This window comes from Eretmochelys imbricata, chromosome 9, assembly GCF_965152235.1.
Source record: "Eretmochelys imbricata isolate rEreImb1 chromosome 9, rEreImb1.hap1, whole genome shotgun sequence".
NCBI classification, from domain to species: domain Eukaryota; kingdom Metazoa; phylum Chordata; order Testudines; family Cheloniidae; genus Eretmochelys; species Eretmochelys imbricata.
This window is the reverse complement of record NC_135580.1, coordinates 74611875-74631105: the sequence shown is the minus strand read 5'-3', so window position 1 is coordinate 74631105 and position 19231 is coordinate 74611875. Positions and strand designations below refer to the sequence as shown.

Genomic DNA, 19231 nt, shown 5'->3' with positions numbered 1-19231 from the left:
GGCACCCAACACCCACTGAATTTCAACAGGAGTTGGGTGTCAAACTCCCTAAGCCTTTGAAAATTCCAGCCTAAAAGATATGGGGTACATATATGTGTGAGTTTGCCTGTCTGTGTATCTTACTCACATACATGCATACACCCCCATGTTGGTGTACTGGAACCACTAAACCCTGGTCTACAATACAGAATTATTTCGGTATAAACAGAACAGCTGATTGGATGGCTCATTGGTTTGTACCTGTATGGCAATCCCTATATTCCCAGTTAATTCATACTGCTCTAATTGCAGACATATATTCACAGTAACTATGGATCTGTGCAAGGCAGCCGCTTCAATTCAGGAAGCTTCATAGCTCCTCTGGGGCCCTGAATCATAAGAGCTACAAAATCCTACTGCACTGTCCAGGGTCATTGTGGAAAACAAGGGAGACATCTTTATTATTTTATACGCATAGGATATGTATCTCAGTTTTACCAGATGGATATTTAATTTTCTCATAGACTTTTGTTGTTTTAACTCACTTCTCTGGCTGCAATGTAGCATTAATATTTTGTTTTGATGAAGCTGTTTTGTGTCACTTCAATCGCCTGTTTGTCACAGGCTTCTGGAGAAAGTTCTTGCAGGTGCTGAAAACAGTTAAGTCTGTCAATTTATCACTGGTGGTAAACAATTGGACTGCAGCCCAGAGATCTAGTCTAAGAGTAGTAGACCAACTGGTTCCATCCAGACAAGGGTGAAGGAAGCAAAAGCTGTCACCAGAGGGGTGCACATGAGGGGGACTGAAAAAGGATCTAAAGCGTAACTTGCCCTGTAATCTCAACAGTCACCATTTGTTTAGTTTGACCAGTGAATCCAAATGTTCAATATGAAGAATCAGTTCTTCAACTAGTGTAAATTGGCACAGCTCACTGACCTCAGAGCCGCACCAATTTACACCTAATGTGGATATAACTAACGCAAAAGACAAAAGGGCCAGTTAATGTTACAAGTGAACCTTAACGTTTTCCATTTTCTCATTTTGATAAAGTATATAACCTTAATTTTGCATCAAGTTATGGTTTTGATTTTTGTTTTTTCATCAGCTACTTTTAAAGACTAGCAGCATTCACCAGCCTCATTCCACTTATTTCACTTACCTAGTTAGTTCTTTTACCCCTGGGGGAATTTTGCACCACTGCACGTGCGCATAATTCATGTGCCATGCATATTTTTTTGTGTGACCGAAAATAGCTTCTGTTGGAAATTTATTGAAGTTCTACCTTTTGCTCACTAGAGGGTGCTATGGCGCTAGACCAGAGCAGCCTCAGCAGAAAATAACTTCGGCTGGAAAGTTGCTGCAGTTTCGTCTTTTTCCCACCAGAGAGTGCTGTGGCATTGGAACAGAGCCACCACTCAAGGCTAGCTAGGGAAGAGAAAGAGCCTGTAGTGCCTTCTTCACAGCACCGGGCCACAGGGGTGAGGAAGGTGCAGGGCCACATGGGGATGGAGGAGGGGGTACAGTGCCACATGAGGATGGGGGGAGTGGGTGTCTGAGTGGGGGTGGAGGGACACATTTGGCCAGGGGGCAAAGACACATGGGGGTGAAAGGACACAGAGATGGGGCAGGTGTGCCTGACTGAATGGGAGAGGCTGGGGTCAGCCAGGGTCTGCATGGGAGAAGGTCCCTAACAAACCCTCCCTGCCCCCCTCAAAAATCTATTCCATACTTTTCCCACCCATACTCAACAACCCCAAGTTCACACCCAGGCTCCTTCCCAGCAATTACACTTCCCTCTCCCTCAGCTCCTCTGTTACCCCTGACTCCCCCAAGCCTTTGCACTGCTTCTGAGGGGTGCAGGAAATACGGTTCTGCATTGTAGTTTAAATGAATTATTACTCAGAGTTATGTATTAATATGCCTAATATGGAATCTATTTGTCAAAAAACATTTCCTGAATTGTTTTTGTCGCCTGTATTGTTATAGACATACTTGCTGACAGGTATTTTGAAATAAAATGACCAAAAATTATTGAAACTGCTGTGATTATATTGTGTTAAATATGCAGAATTTTGCAGATTATTAAAATATCGTGTGCAGAATTTTTACTTTTTTGGTGCAGAATTCCCGCAGGAGTACTTCTTTTCAACTCTCTGAAAGTCCTTTTGGAACCTAGAGTTGTATTTTCCGAAAAAGTTAAAAGGGTGATTACACAGCTCTGATAAAACAGCTGTTGCGTGTAATTCTGGACTACTTATCTTCTCCAGGAGTGTCAGCTCTTTTTTCAAGCCCTCATTGATATAATTAGCCTCTCTCTCTCTCCTCTCAGAAAGTCTTTATTATGGGGTTAGCAGACTGGAGACTTAAAGTCAAGTGACAGTCAGTGCCAATAAAAGACATAATGTCTGCAACCCAACAATAAAACTGAAATCATCATTTTGGCACACAAATAGATTCAAGTTTTAAGAATTATCAGAGTCAAAGTCCACTACTATATCAAAGGGGGTTTAGTTACAATTTAGTCCAACAGCATTTCCACAGACTTGGGCAGGGTCTAATAAAGTAGTTTACTTATTCTTAATTAACCCATTTTAATTTCCAATAAAGGTTCTCTTTACTGCCTCCTAACCTATTTTGAACTACTTTCTGGGTTGTGGCTGGTAGGAAAATAATCTTTATGTTGAAAATAAAAATCTCTTTCATTTTTGTTACTAAAGAAATCCTGTGTTTGTCCATAGCTCCATAAGCTTTATTATAGTGATATTCTCCTTGCCTGGATCCCTTACAGCTCTGTGTTCAGCTTCAAAAGCCCTAGCTCAATGAATATTGAGTCATCCTTCACTTTAAATGGCATAACATTCACTTTTCTTTCTTTAAAATAAACATCCTACTGGACCAGTTCCTTCTCCCTCAGGCAAGTCAAGGATTCTCATACTTTGGCATCTTCCCTGGATTTCAATCAGTTCTACCCAATTCTGTATCATCTTATTCTATTTATAGTTGAATTTGACAAAGACATCACGAGTTTGTTCACAACAGTTCTCAATGTCCCTAACTCTTTCCTCTATACCATTCAAACAAATTGACAAGATCATATGTGGCATACAAAGCTCCAACAGTGTGCACTAAAACAGACTTCCTTTTAGTTTAGCCAGCCCAGGGCTTATTGATCACTTCTAATCAGAAGCACTGGGAGCAATTAGTTCAACTTTTGAAGCCAGTGAAACGTGCAAAGGTGGCAGTTCATCTCCTTTAGGGCCTAGAGTTTTAATTTTATGGACACAGAAGACTGGTTTTGGTCATTCTATTTTGTGCGACAGAGCAAATGAGTTGATCATCTAATTCCCATTTAACACTCAAACTCATGAAATTGTGGGGGTGGGAAAACAAATTCATTCTCTCTCTCTCTCTCTCACACACACACTTTAGGTGCCCTCCAAACAGCCCAGTGTTACTGACTCTGCTGCCTAATTCTCTGCATTGTTACCAGGCTATTTAAAGAGGCTTTAATACTATTGTAGGTTTGTTTGGACTAGACTGTTCTGGTTGTGTTGTAACTCTAGTTAAACAACATGATTGTGTATTTGAGTTGATCTAGAGCAGTGATTCTCAACCTGCTTGCAGCCCAATCAGCACACAGCTGTGGCCCACGTGACATTCTCAGGGCCATAACTAGGGCAGAGCAGGGGCTGCACCCACCCCAGGCACAGAGCCAGCAGGAGGGGAGTTCCAAAATGGGGCAGTGCAGGATGAGGCCAAGCGTCTGCCCCCTTCTGTAGGATTTGGCCCAGGCGCATCGGCAGGAGGCCTGGGTGCTCAGCACTCCCCAGACTCTGCAAGATCGCAGGTCCATTGACCCCAGCTAGAGCAGGCTCCCCATCAGTAGGACCACAGTAGCAGGTGGGTAGGGCAGCTGGGCAGCTGAGCTACTGTCGAGGTAGGAGACCAGCCTGCGCAGGGAGGAGGATGCAGGTGGGTACAGTTGCGGGGAGGGGGGTGCAGCTGGTGCATGGGGGACAGACTCTAGATTGAGGACTGCTGGCTGGGAGCAGTCCCTGGATGGGGGGCTAGATATTAGGGCACAGTCCCTGGACGGGAAGGTTCAGTGCTGGGGGGGCAGTCCTTGAGGGTGCTGGGTGGGGGACTAGATGAAGGAGGGGACAGTTCCTTGGAGCAGGGCAGTGTTGTGGGCAGGGGGGTCAGCACTGGACAGGGCACCCTGTCTCTGCAGGGCAGGCACGTGTGCCACCCAAGTGTTGGGGTAGGGGGTCTGGATGCTGGGGGTAAAATCCCAGGTGGGTTGAGTGATGGGGGGCATTCCCTGGCTGGGGGTAAAATGTGGGGAGGGGCTGGGGGGCAGTCCCTAGATGGGGGTGGCTCGGCACATGAGGGGCGAGGGGGAAGTCCCTGGCTTGGGGGGTGCCATCTTTTCAGGCAGGCTCCGCAGCTGTGCTGCCAGCAGCAGCGAGGAAGTGAAGGTGGCAATACACCATACCATGCCACCCTTACAGTAAATTAATTCATTTTAACAGTTAATTTTTGACTTATTTTGCTAATTTAAAATGCTCTTGGTAAACATTTGCCAGTGTTGAAATGAAAGGTACTATATCAGTTTGAATCATACTGCTGTCATATAACAAATACTAAACCTTATTTTATTTTTTTATTTAGATCTACAGGTAGGGTGTGTGTGTATATAGATTAGTGTGGATGTGGCCCACATAATGCACAGAGAGCTGCATATGCGGCCCACAATGGTAAATAAATTGAGAACCACTGATCAAGAGGAACTGACAGGTCTACTTATTTTAGTGTTTTAGAAAAAAAATTGTTAAGAGTGGTCAGAGTGCTGAATGGGTGCTACAGTTTGTATAAATCTACATAATAGCTCAAAAACTTGCCTCTGCCACCTTGGCAAGGACAATGCCAAATGACTGTAATTTTAAAAATACTGGTTTGCATTTCAGAAGGCTGTTCATTTCATAGGTAAGAAAAGCAACTGTTTCAAGCACTTCTGAATGTATACACTAGAGAGAGATGAAAAGCACACAAATTGCAAAATATAATTAACAAAACAGTAGCAATTGCAGTTTCAAATACCTTGTGAACTTCCTTCAGATAAGCAGATTGACACTTCATCATTCCTATCATTATCATCTCCCACTTCAGTAGCAGTTTCCTCTCCTGGAGTAAGTGCTGATTTAGCACCAGATTCAGAATGGTCACAGAAATCAGCAGGGCCTCCTCTAGGGGGTGGGACTTCAATCCCCATTAAACGATATTTTCGTCTTCGATTCCCAATCCAAGTCTTATAGAGAGAAATACAAATGGATGATATCAGAAATAGTAACAAAAGTCTCAGTCCTAAAACCAAGAGTAATGAACGTTTCTGTGCGACAGGGAGAGGGCAAGATCCTTGGCCCAATTTCCACTGCTCTACCACATGCCAGTGGAACAAAGCAGCCCAAAACGCACAGCATATTGTAAATCCTCCAGTGGTATAGCTCTCTCTCATTCCCCTCCACAAAGAGGATATAGCCAGAGAAAACTGGGCAGAGCCAGAGCACCACTATGCTTTGGCTTTCCACTGTAGTAAGAATAGCCTTTAGGAGTTATCAGTCACATTGCCCAGGGATGCTGTGGAATCTCCATCATTGGTGATTTTTAAGAGCAGTTTAGATAAACACCTCTCAGGGATGGTCTGGATAATACTTAGTCCTGCCTTGAGTGCAGGGGACTGGACTAGATAATCTTACGAGGTTTTAAGAGCAACCTTCAGGCCACTCCAAACTACGCAGGAACCTGGGGTAGCCTCAGGGTCAAGTAACCTTAAGGTGACTTAGAATCAGACAACACAACCTTACATTCCATTCACATTCCTTTCACATAATCCAAGTCACCACACCTCTCAACAGATAAAGATTTACACTTAAAAGTATACAAGTATGACCATATAGCTGGTAATAAACATGCTTATTCTTTTTCCTAAATTATGAACAAAAAACGTTAAAAGAACATTTTTAAGATTACAAAAGTCAAGCATTCAAAAATTTTAAATGCCATAATTAAGGTTGCCTGTGGCTTCTTGTCTGATCTGTCTCTTCCCTCCCCACCCACACTGGCTCTCAGTCCCAGACCCAGGCTCTGCATCCAGTGTTGGTCATCCCTTTACAACCCCACCCTATCTCCATGTCCCAGTCTCTTTGCCCAGCCAGTCTCAGGCTTTCTTCCCACCTAATCTCCCCTCACCTCCGTTCCTCCCCAAACTGGTTCCTTGTCCCAGTCTCCTTGCCCAACCAGTCCCAGCTTCTCCATGAGCTCCCACTCTTGGTCTCTGTACCCAGCCAGTCCATGTTTCTTGCCCCTCCAGTCCCAGTCTCAACAAACTTCTTGTTCCAATCCACTCCACTCCTCTTCTTTCCCTCTAAAGTCTGGTTTTTTTGTTTCCTCTGTATTCAAATCAGGCAACTTCTTCCTCCTTGCTACCTGGGTGTCATCAGGGGAGTCACTGAAAGCACAGGAGACACAAGGTCTCTGGGATCAGTTTCCATTCCCAGCCCCACCCTGACTTTGGGATGGCACAGGCAGAGTCTGGTCAGATGTATGAGCTGTGAGGGAATGGAGCAGGCTCAGTTTTTTGTGTGGATGGCACATGCAGAGTCTGGTCAGCACTAGGAGCTGAGAGGCACTGTAACATGCTCAGTGAAGATGGAATCTTCAGATATTTTTAGCAGCTATATTCAAGTCATCTCTAATGAGCATGTGCAAATTGGGATTTTCTTCAAAGGTTTATAATTTGGCCAAAATTGGGCAGATTTTCACAGAGATGGAAAAGGCACATCCTCTGATAAATTTCTAGTCCTGGCTCCAATGCATGGGCGTACGAAAGCTTAAAAAAATAAAAAATAGTTGCCAACATTTTTTAACATTGGCAAAATAATTTATTTTTCCTTGCCTCGTTCTCAGAAACATCTCAACTGTTTTGGCTGAAATTTAAAAAAGCCTGAAGACACTCGGCATGGAAAATTTGAGCCCAAAGTGTTAAAGTTTTACAAAGATATAAGAAACTAAAAACAGGGTCTTATAATGCAAAGTGTCTGGCAACTTTAATAACAGATAGGGATACCAGCTTTACCTACAAGACTTTGCCATGCTGTATGTAGCTTTTTTCAAAATCAAGTACTTTTGAAACAAAATTATTTTTAAAAAGTTCCAACTGGTTACTCGTCACATTGTTTCTGATGTCTCTTGGATAATATGCCCCTTCCCCTAATCTACATTTTCATAATAAAAAATGTACAATAGTTCCAAAAATGGGCAAATTATTTGAAGTTAAGGACTTTCTCATAAAATAATTTGCCATATATTTAACTTCCTTGTGCTTATGGCAGCAATGCATGGTGCTAACTACTGTAGGGTTCCTGCCACATTACCACAATTTATCTTTCCTTTATTTAAGAGTGAGTCTGCCTCTTTATTCCCTTCTACAGTGAATTACTGAAAAAAATCCAGCAAGAAGTTATTGGAACATATGGACAAGGCAGACTGTTTATTTTTCTTTTTGATGTGTCATTTCTGCTTTCAAAATTCTGCCAAAATAGAACCGTGCATTCACTACTGTATGTTGAACATGCCCTTTGAAATACATGTATCCACTTCTGTAGCATCCAAAGTTAAAATTAGAAAAGAAAATATATGCCATGTATTTGTAGGCTTTCCTATAAAAAACACCACTCTAGAATGAATATTTTGGAGCAGTGCATTGAGAAATGCACCTAAATATATACATTTCTCTTTTCCTTAAACCAACTGGCTTCACCCCTAGGAGGAATACTGATTTAAACATATTCTAATTGAATTTCTTCATTATACTATCTCCTTGAGAAACTCAAATCAACACTCTACAAAGAATGCAAACTTTAATTACTTACAAAACTCCATTGTCCTGCATCTGTCCTCTATTCCTCAAATTATTTCTGATTATGAAATTGTGCAAAGAAGGTTTTTCTTTTCTAGTCATCATCCTTGTGTTCCCAAGACATTCAGATGTCTGAGAGCCCTGGTCATCACCATGAAAGCTCTTCTAATGTAAAACACCGAACTTTGGTATGAATGAATAAATCAGTCAAGAGAAGGAGGATTAAAAAGAAACAAACTTCTCATTAGACACAAAAAGCTACGTAATTAATCAAAAAAGAAATGAAAGAAGTATTGGACAATTTTATGAGGTTTTGGTACAGAGTTCACATGTCTGAGAATACCACAAAATAACCAGCTTTTCTTCTGGTACCTTGGAAATCCATGAAAGACCATCTGGGGGTGTCAAAACATATGTAAAATTAATGTACAGCCTGCAGTCACTCTATGTGACCACAATCCCTTTGGAAACATTGGAGCCAGGGGACAAACTAAACCATTGAACCTGAAAGGACTGAATCTGCTCGAATTTGATGGTGCACAGGCGTGAAATGTCATTCTTATGTGAGAAAGAAAAAGCAATAGTTTTTACTCATACTCTTTGCGCTAAAGAATTCTAATTATACACGGGGCCATGTTTATAGATCACGTATGTGTGCATTTCCAGAACAACATTTCTTGCTGGGGATAAATCATTAAGAAAAAATGATCCCCCTTAAAAACCTACTGCAACGGGGTAAAGCCTGGGGGGATGGGAGGGGGAAGGACACAACTGAATAAAATTAAAACAAAAGTAAAATTTAAAAAAAAGACATAAAATGTGAAAATTGTGTATGTACATTAAACCATTTATTTTTGTCACACTTCTTCACAAAGTGAAAGAACACAGGGAATATTTGTTTTTGTTTCATGTAACTATACCTCAGTGCTATGATTCAAGTTTGGTACTCACTTCTTTGAAACAATGTAACCAATAAATTATTAATTCATTGATTACAGGAATTACTCCCCAAAAAATCTTTGTTAGCTAAAAGTTAAGGCTGAGAAGTATTACTCTAAACAATATGCTCAATGAAAACAATATTTAAAAAAAAACAAACACGCAGTCACCAGCTGATGTTAAACGTACAGTTCTGACAGCAGACTTAAATGAAGGCATAGACTGCAAATCTGTGTCTGTTAAGCAATCTTAAAAAACTCAGCCCTTGCAGTCCTGCCAGCCTCCAATCTTTCATGATTTGTGGCTTTCATAGCTAGTTCCTGCTCCTGTAAAACCTCTAAATGATAACATCTGTTATTCTGATATGAAGCATATTTAAAAAGGGCTTTCAGAAGTTTGCTGATTATGGTGAAAATCTTTTTCCATATTAAGATGTCCACATATTGACCCAGTAGCAACACCACGTCAACTGCCTTATCTCCTTTGAAATTTGGATAGTGGTGTACTGTCAGGCCTAGAAGATTTATACACATAGGACCACTAGCTCTGAGCTGAAAAATACTTGTAATTGTCACATCAATTATACTGGTGTTTACATATCACAGCACCTTCAAAACCCTAAAACACATAGATACATTTTTTACTGAAGAAGAGGGACTGATAGCCATCTCACTCCTACTGGTACAATCAGGAATTGGTAAAATATATATTCTTTTGTATATCGTTGTAAAGTAGAGCAGAGTTTGATTAAGAGCAGTGCATTCCAGATATTGTTACCCCGAAAACAGATTTAGGGTACCCCCAGAATAGCTCACCTACTAACCAATCTGTTTTCCTGATGTATGGGTCTCCAGGGTGGCTAAGGAAATACCTGGAGGACACAGGCTTCTGATAAATGACTGACACAAAGACAGTGTTCTTTTCAAAACAAGGCACCTTTTTATTGGTGCAAATAATAATCCCTAATACAATAATAATCTAAAACACAAATCTCTTATAGCAAGTTAAAGAACTCCCCAAACCATACTGCCTTACAGTTGAGATGATCCTAAGTGATGTGCCCTGCTTATGGTGATCAGTAGTTCAGAGGTCGCTGACACCAGTTTTAAATTTTCTTTAAATCCTATGTATATACATTCTCTTAACAAACAGCACACCGCAAACACACATCTTTATTAACCTAAGCGCACACATACATACCGATACTCACTACACTATATTATTCTGTAATATTTTCTGACAGACTCACTCCACGCTTGCTGACTGTTTCTTCTGAACTCTCTCTCTCTCTGCTGCTGTGTTGTTTTTACTTCTTCTCCCTCTGCTGCTGGATCGGGCAGGATATTCTGCTGCTGCTACTGCTGCTGCTGTCAATGGACTGCTCAGGCAAGCTTTGCTCTTCTTCTCTGTCCTTCTTGCCTGTCAGCTCCTATTCTCTCCTCCTATCAGCCCACTGACATGCTGACTGTCCTGCCAAAACTTTTTAGACACCTTTGATAATTTCTTCCTGTCAGATCTTTACTGCACATGCTCACCGCCAGCATTCCATGCATGCTCATGGCCAGTTCTATTTTTAGCATGCAGCTGTTGTTTACCTCAGCTGACCTTTCCCCTACTTTTGAAGTATCATGTAGGGTGACCAGATGTCCCGATTTTATAGGGACAGTCCTGATATTCGGGGCTTTGTCTTATATAGGCTCCTATTATCCCCTATCCCGATTTTTCACACTGGCTATCTGGTCATCCTAGTACCATGTGACCTGCAGTTTCCAACGGTGGAGTGATTCTTGCTTATTCAAAAGCGGGTCACAAATACAAAATAGAATCTGGGGAATTTCTTTGGTATCAATGTGATTACTACTGATGGGATTAAGTTGTTTGTCATGGCTATATAGGGACAAGGGTGAGGCAAGAAGTGGCTTTCTCCCATCCAGACCCATCTTTTTCAGTCAGTGTACTGCTGCCCAATTACAAATGCCATAGATGGTGGTCAAATACACTAGATAATTTCTATTATTGAACACGCTCTTATGAGCACAAGGCCTGATGCTGAAAACAAAACCACACAGCCAGACCCCTGCATCCATACAATATTCCACTGACTTCAATTCACAGGCATCCTGAGGCATATTGTGGCTTGCAGAATTGAGGGATCAAAGGGCTTGACCCATCAAACTCTATCCAAGATGTCCTATTAAATAAATAATTGGGCCCATAATGCCCAAAAAAATATTGATTTACTAATCTCCAAAGAGTGCAGTACCATGCTCAGTATCTGATCATTTCCACAGACCAGTGTAAAACACCCAAATATTTGAGAAAGGATAATACCTTTTCAGTAGCCTAAATCCCAGCGTATTATGTATTACCTATCCCTCTTCTAGCACCTCCAGTCTCAAAAAACTCCCAACACTATTAAATGTGAATGTAGAGAGTGGTCTCAGTAATTAACCTTTCAAAAATGAATTAATGTACAAGACTATATTTTTCAGTTCTAATGTTTTCTATTTTAACAAGTACTGGTCAGTACTTAATATGACACTAGAGTGTCTCCTGGGGCACAAAGAGATTTAAGTAAATTTACATAAAAGGAAATAAAAAAATTTTGGTCACACAATGGTAAAAAGCCTTTAATCCAAAAATTCCAGAATTACAACAAATGAAACATTCCTTTAAGTGCTTGTGTATATTTCAATTTATGATGAAAATTTTATGCATGCCCCCCCACATAGTTTATAAAAAACTATAAATGCTACTTAACTAAATAATAAATATTTTCATTAGTGCTTAGTAGAGCTCCTAAAGAAAGATGATGAAACATCAAGTTAACTAAAATGAAAGATCGTCATACAGTTAGCTTGGACTCAAGATAAAAAAATAATCCTGTGATTAACACCTACTTGTCAGAACCATGAAAAGTGAAGGTCAAAGTAACTTGTCACATCCATCTTTCTGCTAATAAAAGACTGTTCTCTACACTATACTGTCCTGCATTTTTCTCCAATTACTCTAAAACAGTAAGGCAAAAGAACTTCCATCACTTGATTTGGCAAACCCAAGTTCAATATTTGTAAACTGTTCCAACTGCGCTCCCTCTTAGTCATCATACAGCCAAACTACACACATTACATTTTTTTTGAACTCTTAAGTCAATTCCTCCACCTCTAATTGCTCTAAATTCCTCCCGACTTTCTATTAGTCAGGGCTCAGAATTTTAGGCTTTACTTTAGGCAGAATTTCACTAGTATTGAATGACGAGATTATCACTTTCCTAACCCATGGGCATGATGCATCTGTATAAACTCTACCCATATGTGACCATCATGTTGATCACAATTCTGCAGTTCTGTCTTCTGCTGTAGTATCCACATTCCAAGTTTAAGGTAGAACAGATCCTGAAATCCAGATATTTTAGAATGCCCGCAGGATTGCATTCCTCTCTACACCTTTGGAACGTCTGTTCACTGGTGTCCAGTAACATTTTACTATTTACTTCAATTATATTGCATGGCTCTCTAAAATGATCAACCACATCAACCCTGTATTCATTTCTCTTCCCTAAGGAATCATTGATGACTATGTGGACTACTAAATGGAAATTCCCCAGTATCCCTCAGAATATCCTTTGCCCACTTTGTCACATCTTGTCCTGGTTCCTGCAAAGTATTTCTCCCCCGCCCATTTTGATCAATTTCTTTCACATGTTTTTGATTTTACACCAAAAGCATTCTCTTATCCCTAGAGGGACTTTGTATTTTAGTCCCATCATAACTGCTAGTTCTTTTCAATCTGCTGGGATAGCCCTGCTCATTTAAAATCTTATATAAATTCCACTCTAAATGGAATGTCAAATTTTTGTAAAGCTGCTCTTGCTGCTAAGAAAGAAAGAAAGAAAGAAATTTAAAAAAATCACCTGAGGGCTTTTATCTATATATAGACTGGTGAAAGAGCAAGAGTACATCCTTGCAGGCCATTCATTATTTAATATGGTGAAATATATTTCTGGCTACCTCAAGCAATTTTAAAAGGTTTTTTTTATCTATGCTATTTTTGCTTCTGAAACAAGAGAAGGGAGAGACTGTACATTTCTTACCCGCACTATTTCACAGTCAACATTTAATTCTGCAGCAACAGCTTCAATTTTTTCTCTGCAGACTGAGCCCAGGCTGGTCATGCCATTGTCCCAGTATTTCTTGAGAGTAGCTAAATCTCGGTCACTAAACTGTGTGCGGTCCTGTAGCTGTAAGACAAGAAGTTATGATTAGAACAAGATATAAAAAAAGGCTTTCAGGTGATACTGCCTTGTTCACAAACGAAGTACTTTGGAATTACAAAAGCAAAAATCACTTCATGGCCTTCCATTTCCTTAGCTTTTCTGTTCTTTAAATTCTCTCATATTAGTTTCCCTGAAGATGTCAATTTTTCAATCTAGATTGTCACAGAGTTCTCTGGGATTCACCTCTGTTGGTGGTTTTAGAGCCAATGCACGTTTTAAATGTGCTAGCATTGTTTAATTCCATCTTATTTGATTTGCTTTATTTCATTTTTATAAGGTTTCATGAGTAATCATGGGGTATTTTTTGCTTCAGCTGTTTACTTTCTCTTCACCCCATTATGCGTATTATCCCTTGGGGGAGGAGAAAGTTGCCTTTTTTTTTTTTGTTTTTGCCAGAACCCTTTTATCTTACTGATAACTACAATACATGCATAATTCAAAGGATTCCAAGCCCCCTAAAGGGAATCCTTTTATGTTTATATGGTAGGCTCTGGAGCTTAAATTGTTTTCACTATTTATGATTTACCAAATGTTGTGTTTTGATAAAACTGCACAATAGTAGACAATAGATATAAACAAGGACACTGCAAAATGATTCCGAGGTTACCTACCATTTCCTTGATTTGTATGGTTGTGTATTAAAAATGTGTTATGTATGTTGTACTGCGCTGCAAGTAAAACCATTAGCTCCAGTAACTCTTGTTAGTCCAACTATCTTAATCATTGTTTCCATTTCCTCACGCTGACAAACAGATTTGCCACCTCTTGCTGCGAAGAATCCATAGAGGCAGCTACTTTTGAAGTCTACATGAAGAGATAGCAGAAACACATCTGCAGATGCTTAGTTACTTGTTATTTACACCAATTACTGGAATTATATATTTAAACCCAAGATTTCTATATCAAAAGAGAAGAGAATTTTCAAATAAAAAGCTATTAAAACATTAATTTTAAAATGAGTCAGCAAAATTAGTGGAACAAAATTTTTGATAGAATCCAGTAATGTCATCTACCTCTTTAGTTATAAGTATCTGCTGTTTTCTCCCTTTTTAAATAAATGCTTAACAAGTCATTAAAAGAACTCCAGCTTCTTCAGTGCTAAATTAATATAAAATAGGTGTGCCAAATTATAGTTTCAGAGTAGCAGCTGTGTTAGTCTGTATTCACAGAAAGAAAAGGAGTACTAGTGGCACCTTAGAGACTAACCAATTTATTTGAGCATAAGCTTTCGTGAGCTACAGCTCACTTCATCGGATGCATCTCACGAAAGCTTATGCTCAGATAAATTGGTTAGTCTCTAAGGTGCCACTAGTACTCCTTTTCTTTCTGCGAATTATAGTTTGTTTTCTAAAAAAAAAAATGTCCTGTTTAGAGTGATTATGTAATTCAGCACATGTATAGTGTAGTATTAACAGATTATACTCACTACCAAAAAATACTCCAAATACTCCCCTGCTATGTACAGTTTCATCCATCTAGGTACAGTCAATTCAGAACCTTTCTTCACAATCTACCATTCAGAAGTGAAAGAGAAGAGGAATGCCGACTTCCTAACGGACTCTGTTCTGAGACTGAGGGCTCTGCAAATATCTGAACTGTTCCACTTTTTTCCTATGGACTTAATTTGAGCAAAATGACAGAGTAGATACTTCCAGGCCCACTGATCAAATACCCCCTTTTTATACCTACTAGGATGGGGTGTTTTTGGCTTCTAAAAATGACTGGAGGTATTCTGCCTCATTCTTATTCTGCCTGCTTGGAACAGGTGTGAGGATAAGGAGCAGCCCAGTGACTGAAAGAACGGAAGGAACTGCTGAAGGTAAGAGTAGGTGCATGATGGAAGACATTTAAGAATGTTTCAGTAAAAACATGGGGACATTAGACTGCTCATAGCTCAGTGGTTCTCAAACTTTTGAATTGGTGACCCCTTCTCACACAGCACGCCTCTGAGTGCGATGACCCCCGCCCGTAAATTAAAAACACATTTTTTATATTTAATATTACAAATACTGGAGGTGAAGTAGGTTTGGGGGTGGAGGCTGACAGCTCATGACCCCCCAGGCAATAACCACATGACCCCTTGCGGGGTCATGACCCCCAGTTTGAGAACCCCTCTCACAGCTAGTTCAACTTCAAGGCTGATTTTTTTTTTAAAACCTTGACAGTAAAGAAGTACTGCATCTGCTCCTGCTTCTGCGGATACCATAGGAATCATTGCTGTAGCTACTTGCCACTCAGGCAGCCCTACATTGTCTTTGCCTGAGAGTTGGCTGACAGCAGAGGAGAGGGAACCAGGATTTCTGGATTGCCTTCTAAGCGATTGGACCCTTTGGCTGCTGGAGAAAAATTCCTGGGAGCAAACCATGCAGCTGTCTGTCAACACAATGATTCAGTTCATGGCCATGAACAGATACCATTTCACTTTCTCCCCTATACTGTTATTCCTTGGGGGTAGAGAAGAGGGAAGCCACTACTGTATCGCAAAGAGGAGGGTGGAGGCAAAGGAAAACCTCCAGGAGTTAAATTAGCCTATTCCAAGTTGTAGTAAGGCTCAAAGTCCAGTTTAGATATCTGGTTCCCAATGTTTCACAATATTCTAGGATGACAGTTCTCTTGCTGCAAGGTAACAGAGCAATATGGCAGCTTTTTCAAGGTGAAAGTGAGAAAACACAACCACTGCAAGACAGGGCAGGTTCTGTTGCTAAAATTAAACCACCTAACAGTATATACCTACAACCTTATGCGAGAATTCTATTACCCATAAGAACATAAGAATGGCCCTACTGTGTCAGACCAAAGGTCCATCTAGCCCTGTATCCTGTGGCTAATACCAGGTGCCCCAGAGGGAATGAACATAACAGGTAATCATCAAGTAATCCATCCCCGTCGCCCATTCCCAGCTTCTGACAAACAGAAGCTTAGGGACACCATTCCTGCCCATCCTGGTTAATAACGATTGATGGACCTATCCTCCAAGAACTTATGAAGATATGAACCCGGTTATAGTCTTGGCCTTCACATCTTATGGCAAGGAGTTCCACAGGTTGACCACCCACACAACACATAGCTTGATCAAACATCCACTACTAACTGTATTAGCAGTGGTTAATTTTGCAATGAGGTGTGTGGTGTGGAGAACTGGGGGCAGAGCTAAAGTTGCAGTGTACAGTAAATTGTGAGAACAGTAGGATGATTCCAGGGGGAGGGAGAAGAGAGAAAGTATAGAGGGTAAGTTCTGTTAAGTAACTTAATTTTTCATTTCCTCATTTTTGTGGGTTTGAGCCAGGTAGGTTATGTGTATAGCAACCCTAACTACTTACAATGATGTTTTGTGTTTTAAAATATGAAGAAATTAAGTAGGGAGTGTTAACTCTCTTTCCCTGGACAATTTGTGACAGACATTAACAGTATGCTTTCCCTCTGACAAATGAAAAAACACTGAAGTAGCAATTCAGCCCAAGTACCAAATCTTGTTTTAATTTTTTTATATTAATAAACAGAATATTTTAAAGTGATGAATGTATCTGTGGCACTGACATTTCTCACAAGGCATTTTAAAAAAAGCCCTGCTGTTGTGACCACAATAGTAGAGATGGGCAAGCTAATTAAGACTCCAGTCTGCCTTGAGCAGAGTGCTTGGCTGTGTGTCAATGAAAAAGGAATAGTAAAGACAGACAAGTGAGAGAGAACATTTTGGCATTACTTCCTGGGGGCCACAATGACCTCACACTTGTCTATTGTCTGTCCTTCAGTGCTTATACTTGTACAGCCAATGTCATCTCCTTTTGTCCTACCCATATGTACAGTGACCCTTTCTAGCTAGATAAGCACTCTGTATGATGTGTTAGCAATCTCCTACAATTGTTTTTATGGAATTTTTATTAGAGAAATCAAATTACGGTAGTTTGCTCCCTGTCATTGTTAAGCACCACAGACAACAGAAAAAGTACCTAGTGGGTCGCTGCCTGTAGGAAAAAAAAAGTCTGAATGGACTCAATCAAAGCAAATATGTCTTGAAGTAAAACTGTGGGAAATGCCCATTGGCAACATCCCTACAGAAACCTTGTTTTTTCCACTTACTGCTGTCATACAGAAGAAATTTAAGACAGTTTTGGTTTTACCTCCTTGTCAGAAATAAACTCTAGTCTTTAAGATGCCACTAGCCAAATAACATTTTGCTTCATTTACATGCCAAATCAGGTATTTTAAATTGCTACTGTACATCTCCTTCAAGAGCAAGTATAAGGAAAAGCATGCTGATATTGCTTCTAGGCAGAAATAGGGGGGACAAGTTTCTTCACATGACAACCAAAATAGGAAATAAAATCTACTCTAAGGATTCCAGATAGCAGAGACAAATTTGACGGTGGGGGAAAAGAAATATATTTAAACACAAGACAGGGTACTCAGTTAGAAAATGATTCTTACTAGGAAAGTTTTACATCACAATGGAAATATATATTTCTCTCAAAACCTTGAAAGGGGAAGCCTCATCACAAGACCCTAGAACCCCAATTCTAGCAAGACCTTTGCATCTGCAAGCCATCTCTTACTTCTCTTCTGCTTTAACTTCTGTTTCCTCCTCTTACACCTCTTCACTTTTTGGTCCAAGTCTTTGCTTTGTACTTCCAGGTATCAAATGATGGCTAAATATTTACCCCCTGTAATTAAATTTATCAGTTTTGTTATCCATATTCTGAAAAGCAGATTGTGAGACAGTTTTCTGGTGAAAAGCTTCAAAAATTAGCTTCAGAAAGCAGTCCTAGTGAGCAAACTGAGTCAACAACTCTGCCAGACTCTGGGTTATATGCTGCTTATACCAGGGATTCTCAATCTTTTTCTTTCGGAGGCCCTCTCAACATGCTATAAAAACTCCATGGCCTACCTGTGCCACCACAACTGTTTTTCTGCATATAAAAGCCTGGGCCAGCATTAGGGGGGAGCAAACAGGGCAGTTGCCTGGGGCCCCATGCCACAGGGGGCCCCCATAAAGCTATATTGCTCACGCTTCGGCTTCAACTCCGAGCGATGAGGTTCAGGACCCTGGGCTTCAGACCCATGCGGTGGGGGACTAGCTTTCTGCCCTGGGCCTCAGTGAATCTACTACCACCTACCCTATTTGTCGAACCCTCTGAAACCTGCCCATGGCCCCCCGACTCCTAGTTGAGAACCACTGGCTTATACAATGGCTGTGTGTGTGTGTGTGAAGGCAACATTTTTCATAAGAAATTATCCAGTTTGCATATTATGGGCACTGCTGGCATTCAGTCAAGTGTCACAGAATATGCACAACATATCTAAAAGTTTTGGTGCAAAACCAATACCTAAAGTTGGTAAGATCCATCAAATTTCAATGGCACTTTCCTATCATGTTACTGCCTTTTGAGCACTGGCTCTGACTTCCCAACTTTTATGCATTTGTTGAAGATGTTTCAGAGCAAATGTACCAAAGCTATACAGGAACAGTATAACTTCATTTTAACTTGAAGTTATTTAATAAAATCAATATTAAATAATTAGAATTTTTAAATATCAATTCTGGGTATTATATGTTGTAGCTTCCATAAAAGGAGATGTTTACACCTAAAAAATACCATTTACCCAAGTTGGTTTATTTAAAGTAGACTGAATTTGCATTTATTGCTTCTGAAATTCACTGTTTTAAACCATATCAAAAAAACCCCACCTCACTAAAACGTTCATTTCTTTCTTTCACCCAAAACAGACATATGACAATCCAGAATTACCTTCCTATTCTTTAAAGATACAATCTACTTCATTCTGATGTACAGACCAAACCTATATCCTGAGAAATGAAAGACTCAATTGTTCGCTGAGCAATTTTATAAAGTTTCTATTAGGAATCTATCATTCATTAGTTTTGTCTCATTGTATTTGTCATGATAACAAGATGGCTTTTATAGAAGTTATGTCTTGTTTTATGAAAATCTGAAATTTGATCAGTAGCAGAGGCAAGACTTGATTTAATTTAAATTAATGAAATTGCTTAAAAACAAATACCCCCTCTGTCCCTCATAAACTCTATCACTGAGACTCAGATGGGAAAAACAAATACTTTAATAAAACATATTTTATTAGTGCATGCAGATTATCAATC

The 19231-nt window shown here is 40.0% G+C and overlaps 1 protein-coding gene across 3 annotated transcripts in view; it reads right to left on the bottom strand.

Annotated features, from left to right (window-relative positions):
- HDX (highly divergent homeobox) overlaps positions 1–19231 on the bottom strand; it is an 83369-nt gene that overhangs the window by 16198 nt on the left and 47940 nt on the right. For all 3 annotated transcript variants that reach the window (XM_077827036.1, XM_077827038.1, XM_077827037.1), the window contains 2 exons: positions 12931–13077; positions 5081–5288 (listed from right to left, as the gene is read on the bottom strand). In XM_077827036.1, the coding sequence (XP_077683162.1) occupies positions 5081–5288; positions 12931–13077 (355 nt within the window). The remainder of the gene's footprint in view (positions 1–5080; positions 5289–12930; positions 13078–19231) is intronic.